Genomic DNA, 21,923 nt, shown 5'->3' on the forward strand with positions numbered 1-21,923 from the left:
AGTACAAAGTGGCGATTAGCAGGCCCAGAGCTCCCCGGACCGTGGCCGGGGTAGAGATGCCACATTTCAAGACAGTCATCTGTGCACATGTGAAGCCCAGAGCCCCGTGCACGTGCCAGAACTCTCCAGTCTCGGCGTCTTCCACCCACTGGTGTCATCGGCCGGTCATCGAGGCCCGGGCCTTGTAGGTTCACTGTTTGAGCTCCTCAGTTCAGACCTCTGCTCCACCGCCGTTTTCAGAGACGCCTGAGAGGAGGCCACGCGGAGGCTCCTCCTTCACACCCCCGTTGAAGCCTCATAGACCCCGACCCCGGGGAGTTGCAGGAAATCTCTCTGTGTCCCCAAACTGACGCCTCGAGTTGCCTGCCTTGGTTTCCTGCGGGCAGGGCGACTAATGTCTCTGAGGTCCCAGGTGGCAGTTCAGGTCAGACTGTTTCTCAGTGCATGTGACCCTGGGTCAGGACCGGGGGGCGTGCGTGTCCCCTCCCCGCTCCCGACCGAGACACGGGCTTCTTTGGCTTCTGCCGGTTTTCACGTGCACGCCACGCGGCCCCCGCACCCCCCCCCCAGCGCACCCCAGCATTGCATTCTCCTGCACCCCGACAGTGCGCGCGGCAGGCGCCCTCCTCGCCCCCACCCCCACCCCCAAGTGGCGGCTCGCAGCTTCCGGGCCGAGTAACCCCACCTCCATTTTCCTTTGCAGTTTGGCAATGAGGAGCAGCAACTCGCGTGGGCCAAGCGGGAGAGCGAGAAGGCGGAGCAGGAGAGGCTGGCGCGGCTGCGGCGGCAGGAGCAGGAGGACCTGGAGCTGGCCATCGCGCTCAGCAAGGCTGACATGCCCGCCGCCTAGGCGCCCGGCCCCGGCCACCGGCGCGGGCGGGACGGCCGCGAGGGCGCTGGTGCAAAAGGAGAAAGCTCGAGTCTGTCTGTACGCACGCACGCACGCACAGTGGCCCCCGTTTCACGTGGTGACGCGTGGCCGCCACTGTTCCGCCAAGGACTCGCGGGTCAGAGGGCCTCGGGCTCAGGGGGCTCACCTGTGCCGTGCCGTCCCTGTTGAGCGGCGGCACCCGGTTCTCCCTCCGCCCGGAGCACAGGACCGTGACTCCCGGCCTTTCGTCTCCTGCTCGCGCCGGCGCCGGGGCGCCCCCACCCGACGCCTCCCCAACCCCCCCTTCTGAGACAGATATCTGGGCGGTGTCCGCATCCGTTGTATAAAATTCAGTTCGAATGGTTAATATAAAGTATTTTAATACAAAACACAATCTTTCTTTCCCTTTCATTGAAATGTTCTCTTCCTGGCTTTAACGTTCACACGTGGTATCCCAGAGGGAAACCAGCCCCGCGGTGGGCGGAAAACCAGATGGAAGGTTCCTGTGTGAATCCTAAGCGCTTGAGTGGCTTCTAGGGCCACAAAGCCAATTTGGGACGTTTTCAGGGTCGCCCTGGCTCCCCAGGGTCATTCTCACTAGAGGGGGCGGCCCTTTGTCAAGGCCCCACAATTTGGAAAAAAAGAGCCCTGTGCCCTTCGCCGAGGCCTGGTCTCCATCGGGGACGAGGCCGCTGGGCAGTCCGAAACCCATAGTCAGAATCGGGAAACGGGACAGTTTCTCCCTAGGATGCAGCTGTGTTCCCCTAGAATGTTCCGGAAGCTTGGATGTAACTCTTGACAGGACGACCTCAGGAGTTGCTGAAGATATTGCAGATCTGCCCCCTGCTTTGCTTCTCGCTGTCCCCAGGGAGACGAGACCCCCCCCACTCCCCACCCCCCACCAACTTCTTTCAGATAAAGATGATAATAACTTTCGAATCTGAGCGGCCTGAGCATAGCCTGGGAAGAGGCTTTATCCAGAGAAAATGCAGCAGAGAACCTCTGACCCCCAAACCACGCAGGTTCGGAAGGGGTCGAGATGGGAGTGTCAGGATCAACCATTCCGGGAAATCTCAGGGGACCCAGCCCCAGCCCCTTCTGGTAGGGTCAGATTCTAAGACCCTTCTTTGGAAAAGTTCCTTTTCGGTGTTTGTTGTATATCTCTGGGCCAAGATCTCTGCCTGCTCCCCTTCCCCAGCCAAGGCAGGGCTCACCCCCGCCCCCCTGCCTGCTGCTTCTCAGCCCCCCTGCCCCCCAATGCACATGCTTTATCACCTCCAGGGAATCATTCTAACAGACGTATTTATTTGCTTGTTCTTAACGTTTTAGTAAACTTTACTTCTTAGACCCAGTTTCAGATTTGCAGAAAAATCACAAAGATAATGCAAAGGGGTTCCCATAAACCCCTAACAAATTCCCCTGTTTTTAACCTCTTGTACTCATAATGGTACATTTGTTAGAACTAATGAACCAATATTGGGAAATTAAATCTCCCTTTTCCAGCTTATGGACGAGGGGCCCCTGGGGTCCTGGAGGGTGTGGGATTCCCTGGTGCCCAGGAGACCGCCTGGCTTCTCTGTCCTTGGCAGTGACGTGGGTCTGGGGCCTCGCACGAAGCCTGTGGGCTTCCTGACCTCTGAGGGGCGTGCCCCCCATCCTCTCTGGAAGAGCCAGCAGCTTCCAGAATGTGGCTGGAGGCGATTCCTCAGGCTTCCTCCCCTCAGGTGGCAGTCACCGTGTCACTGCTCCCCAAGGTGGTCACAGCTCCGCACGTGAGCATGAGGTGAAACCCTCTCCGTGTTTGCAATGATTCAGCTTCCATCATTTTGTTTCAGCCTCAGAGCCACCTGGCAGGCGAGGCAAGGCGACCGTGCATTTTCCTGGTGGGAAAACCGACGCTCCGCGTCTTGTAGTCATTTGCCCGGAGCCTCAAAGCCCCAAAGCGCCGGTGGCTCAGCATTTTGCCGGTCTTGGAAAAGGTTTGTTTCTTCTTGCCCCGCTGCTTTTTTACGTATCCACTGCACCTAGAAAAGGCACAGAAAGAGTCTCTTTACGTCTTAGAAATGGAGGACCGTGCACTGAATTAGGAGCTCTTACCCAGGGAGGTGCGATGGGCTTTAGGGAATCCTCGAACCCCTGAGGTTGCGTTTGTGTATTTTTCTTGTTTATGTGGAGGGTGTCCATGATGTTTTCATTTGGTTGTTAAAGGTTACCAGACACCCCGCCCCCCCAAAACCGGTTATGAGCCAGTGTTAAGTCCCATTTCCTTTCTCCCCAGCCTCCCCCCCGCACTCAGGGATGCTCCTACACAGACACACAAAATCAGCCTCCAATCCACCGATCCCTCCCCGCTCCCGCGGGCTCGCTCTGCCTCTTCCTCGGCAGGGAACACGCACACCCTTTCCTAAAACACAGAGTATCCAGTTTGAAAGCATTTATTATGAGCATCTCCAAACATAGTAGCGGCGAGAAGAGCACAGTAAACCCCCGCATACGCGTCGCCCGGTGTCCGATCCCTTTGCAGCCAGGCCTTAAGGCAGTTCGGTCACGGCATCATTTCGTCCTTCCCCATCCAAGTACGCATCGCTCAGAAAGGCGGGCGCCTTCTCACGCAGCCACCAGGCCACGATCACACCTAAAGCTAAGGGTCATACCCTCCCTCCATCCAATCACATCCTGCATGTGAACGGCAGCACCTTTGATTTTGCAACATCACTGATGTGCGGCCCGATGGCTGGAAGCCTTTGTCCCCTTAGCAGGTGCCCCGCTCTGTTTAGGCTCCCACCTGTGCTGGCTGCTTCCCCACCTCCTCACCGTCCAGCCACCCAGCCCCGGCTGCCGCGGGACCGGCACCCAAGGGTCCAGGATACCCGGTCTGAGCCGCCTCCTGCAAAAGGCTGGCCGATTATCTGCCACTGAAATGAAATCGCATCTTCAAAGCCCATTTCATTTAAAAGGACATCCTAGTCCTGGAACAGTTGTGGAAAGCTATTTTTAAAACAGGAAGCATCTGAGAAACAAAGAACCTGCCTCTTGAAATAATGGAGTAAATATTTCTGCCGCCTTATCAGATCTGGTTCCTTTTGAAACATGGTACTTTTGTTGCTGTTTTTTTTTTCCCCAAATTTTCCCCAGTAAAAGTTACCAGGAGCTGTACAAATTGTATCATGAGCTGTTGTTGGAAAAACATAAAGGGAAATGTGATCCTTATCACAGACTTATTCCAGAGAAATTACGTGATATGGGCTTGCATGTTTATGTTTAGTGGGTTTTTAAATATCTCTTTGATTTGCTCTCCAGCAGCAGTATGCTCCTGCTTCATGACCTTGGGCACACACTACCTAACTGCTCTGGGACTCACTTTCCTCCTTTGGCAAGGAGGTTGGACCGGACGAAGACCTTTCTAGCTTTAAAAGTCTTAAGATTATGATTCAAGTCTCTAGAAAGGCACACATATTTTAGGAGTTCAGGTAACAATAAAGAAGAAAACGGAAACCATCCTGCTAGCCTCATCTTTACTTAAAATGTTTTGTGCACCTGTAGGTAACAATATTGTATTCTGATCACCAAACATGCTAAGAAGAGACTAGAGCTTAATTATTCCAACCACTAAAAAGAAATTATGATTATGTAATGCAATAGAGGTGCTAATTCTTGCTAAATGGAAATCGTATTATAATACCTAAGTGTATCAAATTAACGTGTACACCTTAAATTTACGCAGTGTTGTAAAAATTTACGCAATGTTATATGTCAAATGTATTTCAATAAAAATATTTTTCCATGCCTTAAAAAAAAATTGAAAAAAATATTTTTCCACTCTTGAAAACCATTTGATAGCTAAGGGAGAAATGCTAGCTTAAATAACTAGTGTGTGTGTGTGTGTGTGTGTGTGTGTACACTATTATATATTTACTACATGGGGCACCTGGATGTCTTAGTTGGTTGAGCATCCAACTCTTGATTTCAGTTCAGCTCATGATCCAGGGTTGTGGGATCGAGCCCCACACTCAATGTGGAGCCCGCCTAAGTTTCTCTCTCTCTCCCTCTCTCTCTCCCTCTGCCCCTCTTCCCTGCTTTAACTCTGTCTCTCTCAAATAAATACTTACTACACATACTATTATATATAATTGTAGTAGTATTGTATATATTATTAGTCTGACCTATAATAGACTCTCATGTATAATGATAATACTATTATAACATATAGAGTCTATAACATGTCAATATCAAAATATTGTGACAAGGATATATATCAATACTATAATATGTACCTTATAAATTAAAAAAATATTTTATGAGAAGCCTCAGTTTAATAAATGAGCAATTCTGTGACCTTGCAATGGTCTTCCTACACTGACCTTCAATCTGGGGGTAGAGAACCCTTTCTGGGGACCAGAACATAAGGGCTTTTCAGATAATGGTCTGCAGTGCATATTGTTTCTTTGTGCTCGAGACAAAGGGCAGAGTTTCCATTCTGAGAGCCAAAAAAAGACCCAAGATGAGATGTGGCCATTGTTCAGCCGTAAACACACTTTTGAAAGGAAGTGGGGATCCTGGTTCTAAGAGACAGACCGGATCTGCGATTCCTTTCCGGGTCTAGATCCTAGGATAAGAGTCTTCTGGCTTCTCTTCCCCTAAGGGAGACCAGAGAAGACCCTGAGGGGTGAAGAAACCATGGGTGGGCTGGGAAGGACACAGCCTTGAGTCGGACAGACTCAGTGTCAACCCAGCTCCCCTCTCGATAGACCCGGGGGAGCCCACACCATCCCTCGGGACCATTTCTCCTCCTCTGTAAAGTGGAGAGAATAACATCATCTCCCAGGGCTGTTGTGAGAATCCATGGCAGTGTTCTCAGCACATTCTAGACGCTCAAGGTGGAAAGAACAGAAAGAACAGGAGTATTAGTTGTTTCGTCATCTATTTTTGTTACTAACTGTGGTAAGGAGAAAAAAAAAAAAACCCACCTAACAAAATGCACCATCTCAACGATTTTTAGTGTGTGATTCAGTAGTGTGGACTCTCTTCGCGTTGTTGTGCAATAGCTCTCTAGAAGTTTTTCATCTTGCAAAACTGAAACTTCATAGCCATGGAACAACAACTCCCCGTTTCCCCTCTCCCCCAGCCGGTGGTAGTGGTTTTTGTTATTACTGATTTGGAGGGTTATTATTAAAGCGATGGTCGCCACGATAGTGATTGCCTTGCACTTCGATAGCAGGGGCTCGTGCCTTCTAGGTCTAGTACCCAGGAACGTGCGGAGAGCTAACTCTCGTCTATACCACATAAGCTACCACTCTTTCGTGGAGTATGGGAGGCTCGTTCCCAGGGAAATTGGTGTGGGGTAGGCGGGGAGCCGGGAGGCCCCTCAGACCTGCTGTTAACTTTCCCGGAGATGGTACGAAGGCCCGTGGAGAGAAGGGGGCTCCCGTGTCCCGAGTGCCTTGGGCGGACCAAGTCCATTTTCGGCCCACAGACGGGGAAAATGGTGGTTATGTCCGAAACCAAGAGGCTAGCGCCGACTCAGAGGCTTGGCCAGGGGACTTTCCACTTGAGGAGGACAGATGCCATTGCCCTTGGAGTGGCACTGCTGGACTCTATCATGAGCCTGTCACCACTTCAACAGTGGTTATTTTTATAACCGACAATGAGACTTACTGGAAGTGGCCTGGCATTCATAGCTCCTGCAGTTAAGTCTGAGGAGTTGGAGGGCAATAGCCCCGGGACGTGGTGGTTCTTCGGGTCCTTGACCAAGACGATCCCACAGAGTAGATCCCTTCCAGCCCCGGAAGGATTCCGGGGATCCCCAGCCTTCCACAGGGCTGATTCTCTCTGGACATACGCTTGAGGCCACAGAGCCATCGCACTCTCCTGTCCTACAAGTCCTCTGACCCTCATGGCTTACCCCAGCCACCTTGTCACCTGCGCCTGCCTGGCCCTCCCAGGAAGGAGTGCGTCTGGCCAACTGCAGCGGGGGCGGGGGGCAGATTCTCCCATTTTCCATCTTCCGTGCCACCTGCTTGATCTGTTTGAGCCTCTCAGTTGCCCTTTTTCTCTCAAGCATTGACTGGGCCAAGGAAGATGGTTCATTTAACAGAGGAAATGACTAGAAACTGATTTTCAGCTGCGGAGGCTCCTTTCACACCTAGAGCACATCCTACCCCTCGCAGACCTCCTACCCCTGTCCCCCAGGCCCGTGCCCCAGCTTGGGAGGAAGCCCTGCGGGGGGGCATATGTCTGATACTTTGTCTTCAGGCCATTGGCCATATTTCTAGCAACTCTTTTTCTTTATCTTTTGCCGCCTCTCACATCCAACCGTCCGCTTCGAACCCTGTTTTTGCTTAAATTGTCTTGCTGACTCTACATCCCAATCCTTGGGGCGGTGCCCACATGTATTCTCTGAACGAAACCTTTTCTTGGGAAGCGTGGGTGAGCGAACAAGCAGGAATTGTTCCAGCGGTCACCAGCCGGTGACAGACTCTGGGTCCCCCGTGGTGCCGTGGACCTTCTTGGGGGGGACGTGGGGACCCCCAGACAGATGGGAGGCTTTGGCAAGGCATCTGTAAGAGCGGAAGTCAGGCCGTGAGACTCCTCACCTGGCCTTCATGGAGGGCCTGTGGCAGCTGTGTAACTCGATCCAGAAAATTCTTCCCGCCTGTAGTCAGTCCAGTGACGCAGAGGCCATTCTCACTGAGTCACCTGCCTCCGTTACCTGAGAGTCTGGTCTAAGCCCTGGGGCCCGGGGCACCCTTACCGTTTGTCATTTGTAACTTTCTCTCGGGAGCCTGAGAACCATCCCAGGTCGACCTGCTGTATTTCTGTAGAAACCAGATGCCCTCGACTACGGTTGTATTTCCAGAAACAGGAAATGCTGCCAGCAGCCAACTGTACTTTGAATCAGATTTAATTCCACAGACTTTTACTTTCACTCACGTTGTTCTGGACCAGGGGCCGGTAGGCTTTCTGTCAGGGACCGGATAGTGCATGGGTTTGGCTTTTAGGGCCGTATGGTTTCTCTTGCAATTACTCAAGTCTGCCATTCTAGCACAAAAGCAGCCTGAGAACAGACAGCATGTGGCTGTGTGCCAATAAAACTTTATTTTACAAAACCATTTGGGGGGGCCACATTTGGCCCTCGGGCCATAGTTTGCCACACCAGATCTAGGGCCTGAGCTGGGTACTGGGGGGGCAGTGGTGAGCCAGACATTTTCTCTGCCCTCATGGAGCTCCAGCTGAATTTTTTCTTCTTTTAATTGGGGTGGAACACTTTCTGATTTCTCTGTAATTTGATTTCTATCTTTCTCTGGGGTGCAGGCGGCATTACTTGGAAGAATAAAAATTAAATGCTACATTGTTTGCCGCACTATGAAACCAGAGGTCCCCCTCCCTGTTTCCCCACAAATCTTAGAGTCAACGTGCTCAAAAGGAAATTATGTGAAATAAGAATGGCTCCTTCTGTGAATCTAATGATAACGTCAAGGTCAAACCATCGTTTTGATTCCCCCACTGTCTATATTAGGGGCTCTCTTTCCCATCTTGACTTAAGGCTGACAAATGCATGGGCTGAAAAGATTTTTTTTTTTTTTGCTTTTTTTTTTTAAAAAAGTTTATTTATTTTGAGAGAGAGAGAGAGAGAGAGCACGTATGCGCAGGGGTGGGTCAGAGAGAGGCAGAGCGAGATGGAGAGAGTCAATCCCAAGCAGGCTCTGTGCCGTCAGCTCAGAGCCCGATGCGGGGCTCCATCTCACAGACCGTGAGATCATGACCTGAGCCAAAATCCAGAGTCCGTTGTTGAACCAACTGAGCCACCCAGCCGCCCCTGAACAGGATTTTTTTTTTTAAACCCTAAAATGGGAAATCCGTTGCGTTTTCTGAAAGTCGCTCAAGTATGCAGTTATGCGTGTTAGTGGAGCTCTAGGCAGCATTACCTCATGAAATGCAAAAGGGGTTTGAACTCGCCCCTTTCTGTGTATCTGTTTTCTGTTGTTAATAAAGGAGTGACTGTTCCGAGAGGCTGCGGGTCAGTCCTCTGTTGTTATGTCTGATTTCCCCAATGCTGTGTTTATTTATCACATCATGGTAAAATACACAGCTGTAAAACTTACCGTCTTAACCATTTCTCAGTCCAGTCGGTGTCCGGTGAATTCATGTCGTGTAACCATCGTCACCATCCAGTCTCCAGGATTCTTCATCTTGTGACACTGAAAGTCTGTCCCCGTTAAACACAAATTTCCCATCCCTCCCCCAAATAGCAAAAGACAAATACCATGTAGGGTCATGCGGTATTTGTCTTTCGCGGCTGGCTCAGTTCTCTCAGCATAGTGTCCTCATGGCTCACCCGTGTTGTAACACGCGTCAGAATCTTCTTTTTTAAGGCGGAGTAATATTCTAGTGCACGCGCGTGCACGTGCGTTAAGTGTGTGCGTGTGTATCCTGTCTTGTTTTCCATCCATCCGTCAAGAGAAGAGACACTAAAAAAAGACCAAATTTTATGTTACACTCACAAAAGAATTTTGTGAAGAAGGACAGCATTTTATAATGGAAGCCCCTATTCCCATTTTCTTCTTTCAGATAATAATTTTGTTCTTATTGAGGTAAAATATACATAGCATAAAATTAACCACTTAATTAAAGGGCAATTGAGGGGCACTCGGTGCATTCGCAGTGTTGTACAACCACCACCTGTAGGTCCAGAACATTCCCGTCACCCCAAGGGACACCCCCGCTCCCCATCCCCCTCCCCTTGCCCCTGAGAACCACCAGTCTGTTCTCTGTCTCTATGGATCTGCCTGTTCTGGATGTTTCATGTTAATGGGATCACATACCGTGTGGATTTGGGTCTGGCTGCTTTCACTCGGCACGATGTTTGCAAGGTTCATCCCCCTTGTAGCGTGAGCTGGTGCTTCGTTCCTTGTTTTTAATGGCTGAATATTACTGCCTTGCGTGGATGGATTATTTTGTGTATTTACTTATACTTTGATGGGCGCTTGAGTTCTTCCTACTTTTTGGCCATTATGGATAATGCTGCGGTGAATATCCTGATTGTTTCTTGAACCAGCAAGCCAACAACAGCAATAATAATAAGAAAACAACTGCCGGGGCATCTGAGTGACTCAGTTCGTTAAGACTCCGACTTCCGCTCAGGTCAGGATCTCACGGTTCATGGGCTCGAGGCCCGCGTCGGGCTCTGTGCTGCCAGCTCAGAGCCTGGAGCCTGCTTCGGATTCTGTGTCTCCCTCTCTCTCTGCCCCCCACCTCAGAAATAAAAACGTTAAAAAATTTTTTTTAAAAATTGCCAAAACTTTTCCTCCAGGCAAAAGTCTTTAAGGAGCCTCCTCCCCCCCCCCCCCCCACTTAAAATGGCACCCATGAGGGACCCACTCATACTCAAGAAAGGACTAGTGCAAGGTCACCCGCACGGACACTCTCTCTGGGTGCTTCCACTGGGCATCTCAGACTCTTCCCGTGCAGAAGTCGCTCAGAGTGGACGGTTGCCTTGGACATTGGGATTGTCCCCAAATGTGGCAGTGCCCTCCACCCCTAGTCCCACGTCGCAGAGACCCCGGATTAAACACAATGAGTGGGCTTGCTCCTTTGAAGTTCCACCATCTCTCTCTTCCTTCATTGAGCACCTACTGTGTACCTCGCATAGGGCAGGTCGGGTCCATCAGAGGGAGCCCCGCCAAGGCACCTGCTGAGGCCCCCCCCCTTTTTGCAGCAGAGGAGACGAAGGCCAGGAGCCACAGGGTGACAGTGGTGAACCCAAGAGCCCAGTTCAGACCTGCCCAACGCCCCCAGCCCCTGCTTTGTCGCCAAGGGCTTGCGCCTCCAAGTCACCCAAAGCCCAGACCTGGGCAGGCAGGGAAAAGCTGGCCTGAGGGCTCCTGCAGGGACCCGCGCACACACGGGCAGAGGGTTGGTGGGAACCGGCTGTGCTTGATGTAACAGCTTCTGAGATAAGAAACCTTTCCTTCGACAAACCTCTGTATGACTCAAAACGAACCCACGAGCCCCCGGCAAGCTAGCCTAAGTCACCCCGGCCGTGCTGAGGAAATGAGACATGAGGATGTGTTTGAGGTTTGGGGTTCAACGGAAACACACTGGGAATGTGGAGAATTCTGCCCTGGAGAGTCGGGATCGGAGCCACCGGGCATGTTTGAAAGCCAAGGGAGAGATGGGGCTGGCCGGATTCCTCCTTGCGCTGGAACATCATAGAACCCCGAGGCCGCAGACGTGGGGTTTGGCTGAGGAGTCTTTTAGACCTGGGACAGTCCCCACAAGGCCAACTTAGGGTCAAGGTTGAGGGCAATGAGGATGTGCTGGAGCAGGCAGGACGGCAGCGTCTAGAACAGCACCTGGCGTTTCGCGGCTGCAGAACTATTTCCTGAATGACTGTGACAATCCAGAGCCGCGTGTCTCAAAGTGTGGCCTGCAGGCGGCCAAGCCAGAGTCCCTGGGGTGCTGTATACCTGCCAACTTCTGGGCCCTGCCTGGGGTCCTCCACATGGGATTCCGTCTATGCTGGGGGACACAGAGGAGGGGACAGTACGGGCTGAGCTCCCACCGTGTGGCATGAAACGATTCTCTGATTCACTTTTCTGACCAGCCCAGGGGGACATTTGGCTCAGACGGGACCGGGCGGTTGCCCGGGGCTTTGGCCAGGAGGAGAGCGCCAGAACTGGGGTCAATCTGGGCCACAGACTTCAAGTCACGTCTACACTGCACCCTGCACACTACCTACCATCTTGACCTTTCTTGGGGTCAATAAGAAACCCTGTCATCTCAGGAAACCCTGGAGCCGGGGTTTTGCTCCTTATGGGTAGGAGGAAGAAGAATCAATACCCCAGTTCGTGGTGCTGACCCTTCTGCAACCAGGCCCCCTCCTCATGCACACCCCTCACCCCTGGCTGCTCGGACCCAGTCGAATGGGGGAGCCGGATACCCATCCCAACCACCCCCACCCCCACCAGCCCTGCTTAGGTCAGTCTGCGTGACAGTGGGCAGGGCTCCTGCTGGGGGAGTCGGGGCAGGCTTCCTGGTGGAGGTGACGCTTGAGTTGGGCCTTGAAGGGTGGACTGGGTTTGCCGCATGGACACACGGGAAGGGCTTTTCCACATGAGGAACAGCCTACGCAAAGGCGTGGACTTGGGGAGGAAGGAGTGAGGGTGAGTCGGGGTAGGGTCAGGGGGACCTTGGAGATTAGGCTTGTGAGGTAGGGGGTGCATGGGAGGCGTAGAGGCTCAGAGGAGGGAGATGTGGCTGTCTGTAAAGGGCCCGGAATGCCCGGTGAAGAAGTTTCTGACATATTCTAAACAAGCAAGGAAGGAGTGTGACCGGATGGCTGGGGCAGGCTCTCAGAAGCCGACCCCCAGTGAGGTCCTCACTGCCAGCCTTGGAGCCCTGAGGATCCATTCTTGGGGGCTGGGGGGTCACCTGTGTGAGTCGGGGCAGGCTCCCACTCTGGAGGCTATGCCCCCCCCCACCCGCCAGGAACTATGGGAAGTCCCCAGGGACACCCAGAGACCTCATGGGCTCCCCAGATCTGCAGATGAGGTGAGTCTCAGGTATACCCAGGCCCCTCGTGCAGGACCCGGATCTGCCCCCCGCCGCTCCCCCCGCAACATGGAAATCCAGCTCTGGAACTCGGGCCCCCCCCCTTGGACAAATCCCTCGCTGCCGGGATGCCCTCCCGAAGGCTCCAGACAGGTTCTCCTGCATTATTGTATTTATTTTCCACGTATTTCTGAGTCTGCCAGATTTCTCTCTGTTTTGGATTTCTAATTTCATTGCGTTGTGGTCAGAGAACATACTTTATATCCTCTCTATCCTCGCCAGTCTACTGAGGTTGGTTTTGTGGCCTATCCCGGGGATAAAAACGATTCTGCTCCTCTTGGGTGGAGTGTTCGAGACGAGTCTGTTATATCCAGTTGGTTTATAGATTCTCTGCGCTTGAAAATAATTTTTTAGGAAGCTGATGGGGGGAGAAGGGAGGGGGAAAGGCTTGTCAATAGCATGTTCTGTTCATGCTGGTCTGGGTGAAAACAGAGTGGAGTCCTGGCAGGCAGCGTGCTGTTGGAGCTCGGTGGCTTGCCCAGCTCCCCTGGCATTTGTTTTCGTGGCTCCTGAGGGCCGAGGGGCCCGGGAGGCCTGGCTGGCCTGGCCCTCTGAGTGGCCTCCCCTGCCCCCGCGTGAGCGCGGATGCCGCTGGCCCGCATGAGGGCCTGGGTTTCTGAGTCCCGGCCCAGCTCAGGCCCTGGCCCAGCGGAGGGTCTCCGGGTCTGATGTGGCCTCCCGAGGAGGCCGTCCTGGGACGCCTGGGGCCCTGGCAGGGTGGGAAGCTGCCTGCACACTGCAGCCTGCGGGCGGATCAGGGTGGGCAGGTGGGCGTGCCGGGTGTGAGTGGCACCTCGACCGCAGGCCTGTCCAGCTCCCGGGGGTGCAAGCTCTGCACAGCCTGGGCTGCTGCGAAAACCTGATTTTGGGGTGGCCCCGAAACTGGGCCACCGGCAGCGCCCGCCCCCGTGGTGGTTCACAGAGGAGGAAGCAGAGAGGCCCAGAACGTGGCCCACGGGAGCTGGGTCCTGGTGAAGAGCACGAGGTGGGGAACGGAGATCCGGGCCCGCCGGGGGGCTGGCTGGCGGCACCTGGATCCCCTGCTCAGCAAAGAGAGAGCACCTCTGAGCGGCGGCGAATACAGCCTCGAAAGCGAAAACGGGGGAGTCAGCAGCTCCGCTCCTGGGGAGATCTCCCAAAGTAGGGTCCTGTGCACACTCGTGTGCACAGCAGTGTTGTTCACCATCGCCAAAAGGTGGGAGTCACCCGAGGGCCCGGCGGTGGGGGAGCAGGCGAGCAAACTGGCCGATCCGCACAGTGGAGTATTACGCGGCCTTGAAAAAGGAGGGGCCTTCTGCCCCAGGCTGCGACGTGGATGCGCCCTGAGGACGTTATGCTGAGTGAGCTAAGCCACACACGCAACGGGACAGACACTGTGCGATGCCACTAATGTGAGGTCCCCAGAGGAGTCCCGGTCGTGGAGGCAGAAAGCAGGTGGTGGGGGGCGGGGGCCGGGGCTGGGGGAAGGGAGTGAGGAGTTGGTGCCTGACGGGGACAGAGTTTCAGTTCGGGACGATGGCAGAGCTCTGGAGGAGGGCGGTGGGGACAGGGGTGTGAGTGCGCTTAAGGCCCCTGAGTTGGACACTTAAAAATGGTTCAGGGGGCGCCTGGGTGGCTCAGTCGGTTAAGCGGCCGACTTCGGCTCCGGTCACGATCTCGCGGTCCGGGAGTTCGAGCCCCGCGTCGGGCTCTGTGCTGACAGCTCAGAGCCTGGAGCCTGTTTCCGATTCTGTGTCTCCCTCTCTCTGCCCCTCCCCCGTTCATGCTCTGTCTCTCTCTGTCTCCAAAATAAATAAACGTTAAAAAAAAAAAAATGGTTCAGGTGGTTAGGTTTACGTCACGTGTATTTTACCACAATGACAAGATGAAGAAAACGAGGGATGTGGGGGAAGACAGTGGGGTGGTGGGGGTTGACATAGCTGGAGAAAGGGCGCAGGCTGGGAGCAGGGTCTTGGCAGGACCCCTGTCCCATCCTCCTTGGTCTAGAGGGGCTAAAATGGGGGGGGGGGGACGTGGCTCCCTGAGTTGGTGCCAGCCTCAGTTTGGCTTCTGCCCCCCAGGAGCCCCCAGTCAGAACCAGCCAGGGACCAGGCACCCACCCCCCTACACCCACCCAGGAATCTGGGGTGAAAATGCTCAGGGAACCAAGAGAAGGGCAAAGAAAGGTATGAGGACTCTTCCAGCTGTGGATCGTGTCATAGACACGGGCAGGGCATAGAGCTGGTGGTCACTGCCTGCCTTAATCCCTCTGTGGCTCCCCACTGCCCTTCAGTCCTGCAGCCTTGGCTCATCCCTGCCTCTTCCCGCGCGTCCTAGTCAGAGCCACCTCCTCCTTCCCAGAAGCCCCCCATGTGCGGCCAACTCCCTCACCCCTCTCCCTTCCAGGTGGGCCAGTCTGTGAGCGCCAACATTGGAGGCAGGACACGTGGGTGTCCCATGAGACTGAGGGCATCGGTCATGCCGTTCCAGAAGGGCAGGTCTGCAGAGACCTCCGGGACAGGGGCGGCACTTGGTCTCAGCCCTGGGGAGTCTGGGTAAGGATTTGGGAGGTGGAACGCTGTGGGACTCTTGCCTTTTTCTTGCTGTGTGATCTGGGGCAGGTGGCTCCCCTCTCTGAACCTCCTCATGCATCCCTCACCTCCTGGCACATCAAGAAGTTCATCTGCGGGGCGCCTGGGTGGCTCAGTCGGTTAAGTGTCTGACTTTGGCTCAGGTCACGATCTTGTGGTTCACAGGTTCGAGCCCCATGTCGGGCTCTGTGCTGACAGCTCAGAGCCTGGAGCCTGTTTCGGATTCTGTGTCTCCCTCCCTCTCTGCCCATCCCCCACTTGTTCTCTCTCTCTCTCTCTCTCAAAAATGAATAAAACATTAAAAAAAAAAAAGTTCATCTGCCTTCCAATTCCACATGGCTGGGTAACTTGCTAACGTGTGGTCAGGCCCAGAGGAGCCAAATCATTTGAAAGAAGTCACTAAATACGTATTCAGCAGGATGAGGGCATTGAGTCCTCCCTCTGTCCCAGGGGGTGGGTGAGGTCAGCTGGATGGTCAGGTGTCTGAAGGACAAATAGTTGCCGGCCATGGGAAGAAGAAGAGGAAAAGAATCTCCAGCCGAGAGGATCGCCAAGTGCAAAGGCCCTGAGGCAGGGCTGAAGGGCATACCTGTTTATTCCCAGAGCCACAAATGGCCACAAATGTACCCTGCCCCAACCTCCCTCTCCTCCAAAAAAAGAATTGAACTCGGTGAAGTAGGGAGCATCGAGACTCGCCTCCTTCCTCTGTCTCCCTCACGAAATGGGAGTGAACCTGGCCTTCCAGGCCCGCACAGCTAAGGGAAAATCCTGAGTTTCAGAGTGGAGGGTCCTAGGATCAGTGTATGACTCTGGGAGACACCTCTGGGCCTCCGTTTCCTCCTCTGCGAGGACGAGATGATGCTCTGAGAGGCTTACAGGTCTGCGGCAGAAAGGATGTGCTGGGGGTCAGTGAGAGGGCCACTTGCTGGCAGGCACAGAGCAGGAAGCGGAGGTGCTGGGAATTGAGACTCCAGAGCCAGCTTCTTCCACCCCCCTGCCTACGGAGGGCCGCCAGGGCCCCAACCCTTTGTCCGGTGGCCTCCTGTTCTCACCCGAGGATCTGGTTCCTGGCTTCAAGGCTGCAGAGGTGACCCCAGTACAGCTTGGCTTTGTTGCTACCGGGGGCTACGGGAAGAATGTGCAAATCAGCATTCCAGGCTAAGGGGGCAGCAAATGCAAAGGTCCTGAGGCAGGACCAGAGGGGAGCGTGTTTGGCTGACAGTAAGGAGGTCGGTGTGGCTGAGTGAGCATGCAGGAGTGGGATAAGATGGGGGGGCCCTCAGACCACAATGAAGCCTTTGGGTTTATTCTAGAACGACGAGAAGCTACTGGAGGACACCGTCTGATTTTACGGGGGAGACAAAATTGTCCCCAGTATGAGGCCCGTGTAGAGGAGCCACTGGTCCAATGGCCTTGTTTTCAGATGGGGAAACGGAGGCCTGGAGACACTCAGTGACTGCCCACTACAGAGGCACCCCAGTGGGGAAAAACCTCCATTCCGGGCAGCCCCAAGTTCAAGGCTCAGCTCCTTCACGTGGACAGCGGCCTCACCTCCCCACACCTCCATTCTCCCACCTGTACAATGGGTACAAACTCCCGGAAGACACTCATCACAGGATCTGTCTCATAGAAATCCCACCCCTTGCCTCCTGTCTATGGAGACTTTCAAGCCTTTTTTTTTTTTTTTAACTCGTGGTAAGACATACATAATAAAAAAAGTTTACCATTTTAATCACTTTTAAGTATATGATTCAATGCTATTAGTCACATTTACTGTTATACAACCATCCCCACTGTGTCCAAAACTTGTCCATCACGTCAGATGGAAACTCTGTCCCCATTAGACACTGACTAACTGCCCAGCACCCACCATCTACTTTCTGTCTGTATGGATTTACCCACTCGAAGGGCCTCGCATGAGTGAAATCGTACCGCGTGTGATCTTTGGAGTCTGGTGTCTTTCACTCGGCATGATGGCTTCAGGGTTCACCCACCTCGTAGCGAGTGTCCGAGCTTCGTTCCCTCTTGTGGCTGAATCATAGATGGACCACCTGGGTTCATCTGTTCAGTTGTTGATGGACATGCGGGTTGTTTCCACCCTTTGGTGGCTGAGTCCTGTGGCTGTGAACACGGGTGTATAAGCCCCTGTTTGAGTCTCTCTTTTTAATTCTTCGGGGTCTACGGCAAGGAGCGGAATGGCTGGGCCACGTGATTGCTCTGTTTAGCTTTTTGGGGGACTGCTCCCCATCCCAGGCCTCCTTTTGTTGCATCTTGTAACATCTCAGGGGACTCCATGCGCCTCCAAATACTGTTTCCTGACTCTGTTTCTCCCCGTCTGAGACTTTCCTGGAAAATAAGCTTTCCACGATGTTCGGATGGAAGTCTCGAAGGGGCTCACTGGGGCCTCCAGGAACCATGATCGTACATGTGGAGGAAGACACTGGAGCTTGATATGTTTCAGCATGTAGACTTTTCCAGGCACGGGTAGGAGCTGTGACATCAGGCTGACCAGGGTTCGAGCCCTGGCTCCACTACCTACACCTGCAAGGGCCCCTGGCTAGCCTTCCCGCTGTGAGCCCCGCTTTCTGCATCTGGAAAACTGGGGTGGCGATCCTGGCCCCTCCGCCTCTCGGTGGGAGGGCTGAAAGAGAGAACTGGTGGAAAGTGCCTGGGATTTGGAAGCACCTGCCCCAGCCCTTGCGCTCAGTTCAAGTTCGCACTGGGTTAATCATTCAACAAACTTGTTGACATCGGCTCTGGGTGATGGCTCGAGGCTGAGTCACTTCTGAGTCACTGTTGCTTCCCTAGGACTCTGCTCATTGGGTGCATCTGCTGAGGGAATGAAAGGGAGAGACAGAGAGAGAGGAGGGGAAAAGGGAGAGAGAGAGAGAGAGAGAGAGAGAGAGAGAGAGGAAGGGAGGGAGGGAGAGAGAGGTGGGGAGAAAGAAAAAGAGACAAGAGAGACAGAGACACAGAGACAGATGGGGTGGTGGCCAGATTGCACCAGGGGGACACTCGCGGCGCTGGCCACACCCGAGTGCTGGGCACTGTCCTCACCCTCCGTCCTGCCATCCTGTCCTAAGGGCATCTTCACTTTCTAGACCAAGAAGCAGGCCCGCGAGGCAGACATGGGGGCTTTGGTGGCGGAGAAGACTTTTGCCCAAGCGGTGGTTCTCACCGCGGGCGGTTCTGTGCACCCCCTCCCCAGGGGATGCTCGGTGATGTCGTGACTGAGGGGCTGGGGTTGCTACTGCGACAGCAGAGAAGGATCCAGCCTCAAAGGTCGGTGGTGCCGAGGGAGAGAAACCCTGTGTCAGTTATTTGGAGAAGGATCGGTTTAGGTCCCCACTCACACTACGCGGCAGCATACGTCCCAATCGATTAGATGACATACACCGGGTCGGTCTTGTTACCGCCTCTCCCCCTCAGTGGGTGTATTTATTTATTGCTTATGTATTTATTTTTTTTAATGTTTTTATTTTTGAGACAGAGAGAGACAGAGCATGAACGGGGGAGGGGCAGAGAGAGAGGGAGGCACAGAATCCGAACCAGGCTCCAGGCTCCGAGCTGCCGGCACAGAGCCCGACGCGGGGCTCGAACCCACCAACGGTGAGATCGTGACCTGAGCCGAGGTCGGACGTTCAGCCGACGGAGCCACCCAGGCGCCCCCAGCGGGTGTATCTAAACGCGTGCCGTGCTGTATGGGAGGAGCTCGGAGAGTCATAAAATTACAGATGCAAAGTCTTTCAGGTGGCCATGGAAGCTCTAGCCCAGTGGTTCTCAATCTGGGGTGGTTCTGCACCCCCAGGGGGCACTTGGCAATGTCTGGAGACATTTTTGGTTGTCACAGCTTGAGGGGATGTGTGCTGCTGGTGTCCAGTGGGCGGGGCCAGGCACGCTGCTAAACGCCCCACAGTATACAAGGGAGCCACCGCGACACAGAATGACCTGCCCCCAAAGGTCGACAGAGCCATGGTTGAGAAACCCTGTCCTCAGCACCCACCAGCTCGGCATGGGTCCAGGCCGTTGGAGCCACCTGGCCCTGGTGCCCCCCTGAGCCATCTCTGGCTTAAGGCCTTGGGACTCCCCAGGGCGCTGCTGGGTCTGGGTGCTAACTCAGCTTTGCCGATGGGGCAGGGTGCTGAGTCAGGGACTCACCTTACCCTCTGAAAGCTCCCATTTCCTCTGTTTCACACCATATTCTGTCACCAGCCCGGGTGCCCCGGGCTCCCTGACACACAGGAAACTCCTGACAGAAAAACAGCTCTTGTGCCCTTCCCCCACCTCTGGAGTGACTCTTGGGAGATCGCTCTGGCGATGCCTAAAGTCCCCGCCAAACTTCATCGCTTCCAACCCCTTTACCCACCTCCCCAGAAGACAGTATGAAGCATGGCCAAGTACATGTATATGCTCCGTGCTTGTTTGCATAAGCAATTTTTGGCACACCTAATGGAATAGTATGCAGCCATTTAAAATGGTAATAAAAACGCATCGTGCAGGACAAAATACGGAAAAATGGTTTTAACCTTGCTTGGAAAAAGAAAAGTGGGGGGGGGGGCATGCTGATCCTTGTAGCCATGTGAAAGCAATTCAACCACTAACCGGAAACCCCTCCCTCTAAACACCTTTGATTGCAATCAGGTTGTAGAAGGCGGGGTAAATTGTTTTTCTTTCTTTTTCTTTGTTTTGATATTTAATATTTTCTCAAATGGATGCCAGAACTTCTTTTATGGAAAGGAAAAGTGTTGAGGTGCTCGGTCTTCTTACGGCCATTGGAGACGGGGCCCTGCAGTGAGATTTTTTTCCCCCCTACTTTCTCTCTGGGTGACATCTGCCATCAAAGCTTGCTTCCTGGGACGGGGCCACCTCCTTGCTAATAAAAGCAACGAATGTTGATCTTTTAGGAACCAAGGTTCCAGTTCTCCCACTCAGGCGCTGCTGATGTTTGGGGCTGGATCATCCTCTGTGGTGGGTGCATCATCATAAGCTGTTTAACAGGGGCGCCTGGTGGCTCCGTCGGTTAAGCATCCAACTCTTATTTTTTTTTAAATGTTTATTTTTGAGAGCATGCGAGAGAGACAGAGCATGAGCAGGGAAGGGGCAGAGAGAGAGAGAGAGAGGGAGACACAGAACCCGAAGCAGGCTCCAGGCGGTCAGCACAGAGCCGGACACAGGGCTCGAACTCAGGAACCACGAGATCATGACCTGAGCCGAAGTCGGACGCTCAACCGACTGAGCCACCCAGGCGGCCCAAGCCTCCGACTCTTGATCTCAGCTCGGCTCTTGATCTCAGGGTTGTGAGTTCAAGTCCTGCATTGGGACTCACACTGGGCATGAAGCCTACTTAAAAAAAAAAGGTAACAGCACCACGGGTCTCCGCCCATGCCAGGAGCACCCCGCCACCACCCCGGCCCCGGTTGTGGCAACCAAAAATATCTCTAGACCAGGTCACCCCTGGGAGAGAACCACGCCTCCAGAAGATAGAAGGTGACATTTGGGTTTCCAGAAAGGGCCGGAAAAAAACGATGAGGGATATTTCTGTATTAATCAGCGCAGGCTGAAACACACAGCCCTATCCGAGCGGAACGCTCTGCTCGATCTGTGGGAGGCGCTCAGGAAACAGACACTGAACAGCTTCAGTCCCGTTACAACTGGCGTCTCTTTGGACTCAGAGGCCTCCGGGGGAAACCTGGGAGGTGTTTTTGAGCAAGCAAGAAAAATGGCTTTACCTGCTAGCTTCAACTCAACAGGAAAGTCTGCAGACCCTACAAAGAGCTATTTTAAATTTCTTGTGAGTCTTTGTTCTGTGCCTTCCCCCCACCCAGTGCCTCCGGAACCAGCGGTGAGCAAAGCAGATCGGTTCCACAGGTCGAGGGGGCCACTGCTCCGCTCTGGAACAGTTTCTGCAAAAGCCGCAGAGAGAGGGTACAGGAGGCTCACACACTCACACGCGCTTCATCGCCGGCGGAACTGGGCCCCGGCTATATACTCGAGAAAGATGAATCAGATTGCCATCTCCCATTTCTGCTTTTTGTGGATTACCAAACGCTCTCAGCTGTTTCCAGGACTGCCTTGGGGAGGGGGGGGATGGAGGGAGAGAGGAAATCCCAGCCTCTGTCGCAATGGGGCGAGAGTGTTTTAAAATAGGTGCTGCTTACAAGCTATTTTCACTTTCTGGAAACAACTTGTGCAATGGTTGGTAGCCATGGTGACCCACCCGGGGGCCCCCCGAGAAGGGGGAAGGTGAGGGAGAGCCCGCCTGCCGGAGACAGGCACCTCCTTGCCCGGACGGAGACGTTTGGGGTTTAGGAGGAGGGTCTCTGCAGTGGCCACCTTCAGTCACCAAAGCAGGGGCTCTGATGCGATTCCTTCACACCAGGGCACCTGCTGGGGAGGATCTCATAACCCACCGGCGCAAGCACCAGATGGGTTGCTGCAGAAAGCCCCTCGCCCCTTCCAGAGGAGTTCGGGGACCCTCAGGAGGCAGACAGACCAGGTTAGGCACCCTAATGCCACCACTCCCTAGCTACCTCTCTGGGCCTCAGTTTCCTCCTCTGGAAAAGAGCGCCCACCATACAGAGCCCTCAAACATGGATTTCCTTTTTTCTAACAGGATGGGGGACTCACCCTTTAAAACATCCCGCTGAAAGGCAAGAGTAGTAAAAGGCAAAGCGGGTCAGAAATTCAGCATTTTTTCCCTTTAAAAAAAAAAAAAAAGAGGTGTGTGTGTGTGTTGGGTGGAGGAAGGTGGGGGGGGGCAGGGGATGGGTTAGCTTGCACACTCCAGAAGTTTGGCTAAAACCTCAGAAGCTTCCAGAAAGAGGTAAGTCTTTTTTCAGCCCAGAGGAGGCCACGTCAGTGAGACCAGCACT

General features: G+C 53.8%; 1 protein-coding gene and 1 long non-coding RNA gene across 10 annotated transcripts in view; one reads left to right on the plus strand and one right to left on the minus strand.

Annotated features, from left to right (window-relative positions):
* The window catches only part of EPS15L1 (epidermal growth factor receptor pathway substrate 15 like 1), a 97,109-nt gene extending 95,844 nt beyond the window's left edge, over positions 1 to 1,265 (plus strand). For 7 of the 9 annotated variants that reach the window (XM_058727584.1, XM_058727587.1, XM_058727592.1 and 4 more), the window contains one exon: positions 704 to 1,265. In XM_058727584.1, the coding sequence (XP_058583567.1) occupies positions 704 to 850 (147 nt within the window). In that variant the 3' untranslated portion in view covers positions 851 to 1,265. The remainder of the gene's footprint in view (positions 1 to 703) is intronic. The other 2 variants (XM_058727591.1, XM_058727593.1) reach the window with 2 other exon arrangements.
* An 890-nt stretch (positions 1,266 to 2,155) lies between these two features.
* Positions 2,156 to 4,092, minus strand: LOC131510445 (uncharacterized). Its single transcript, XR_009261059.1, has 2 exons — positions 3,367 to 4,092; positions 2,156 to 2,895 (listed from the first exon to the last, which is right to left on the minus strand). It is a non-coding gene; the product is annotated as an uncharacterized LOC131510445 (long non-coding RNA).
* Positions 4,093 to 21,923: the final 17,831 nt, after the last annotated feature.

This window comes from Neofelis nebulosa, chromosome 4 (genome assembly GCF_028018385.1).
Source record: "Neofelis nebulosa isolate mNeoNeb1 chromosome 4, mNeoNeb1.pri, whole genome shotgun sequence".
Classification (NCBI taxonomy): domain Eukaryota; kingdom Metazoa; phylum Chordata; class Mammalia; order Carnivora; family Felidae; genus Neofelis; species Neofelis nebulosa.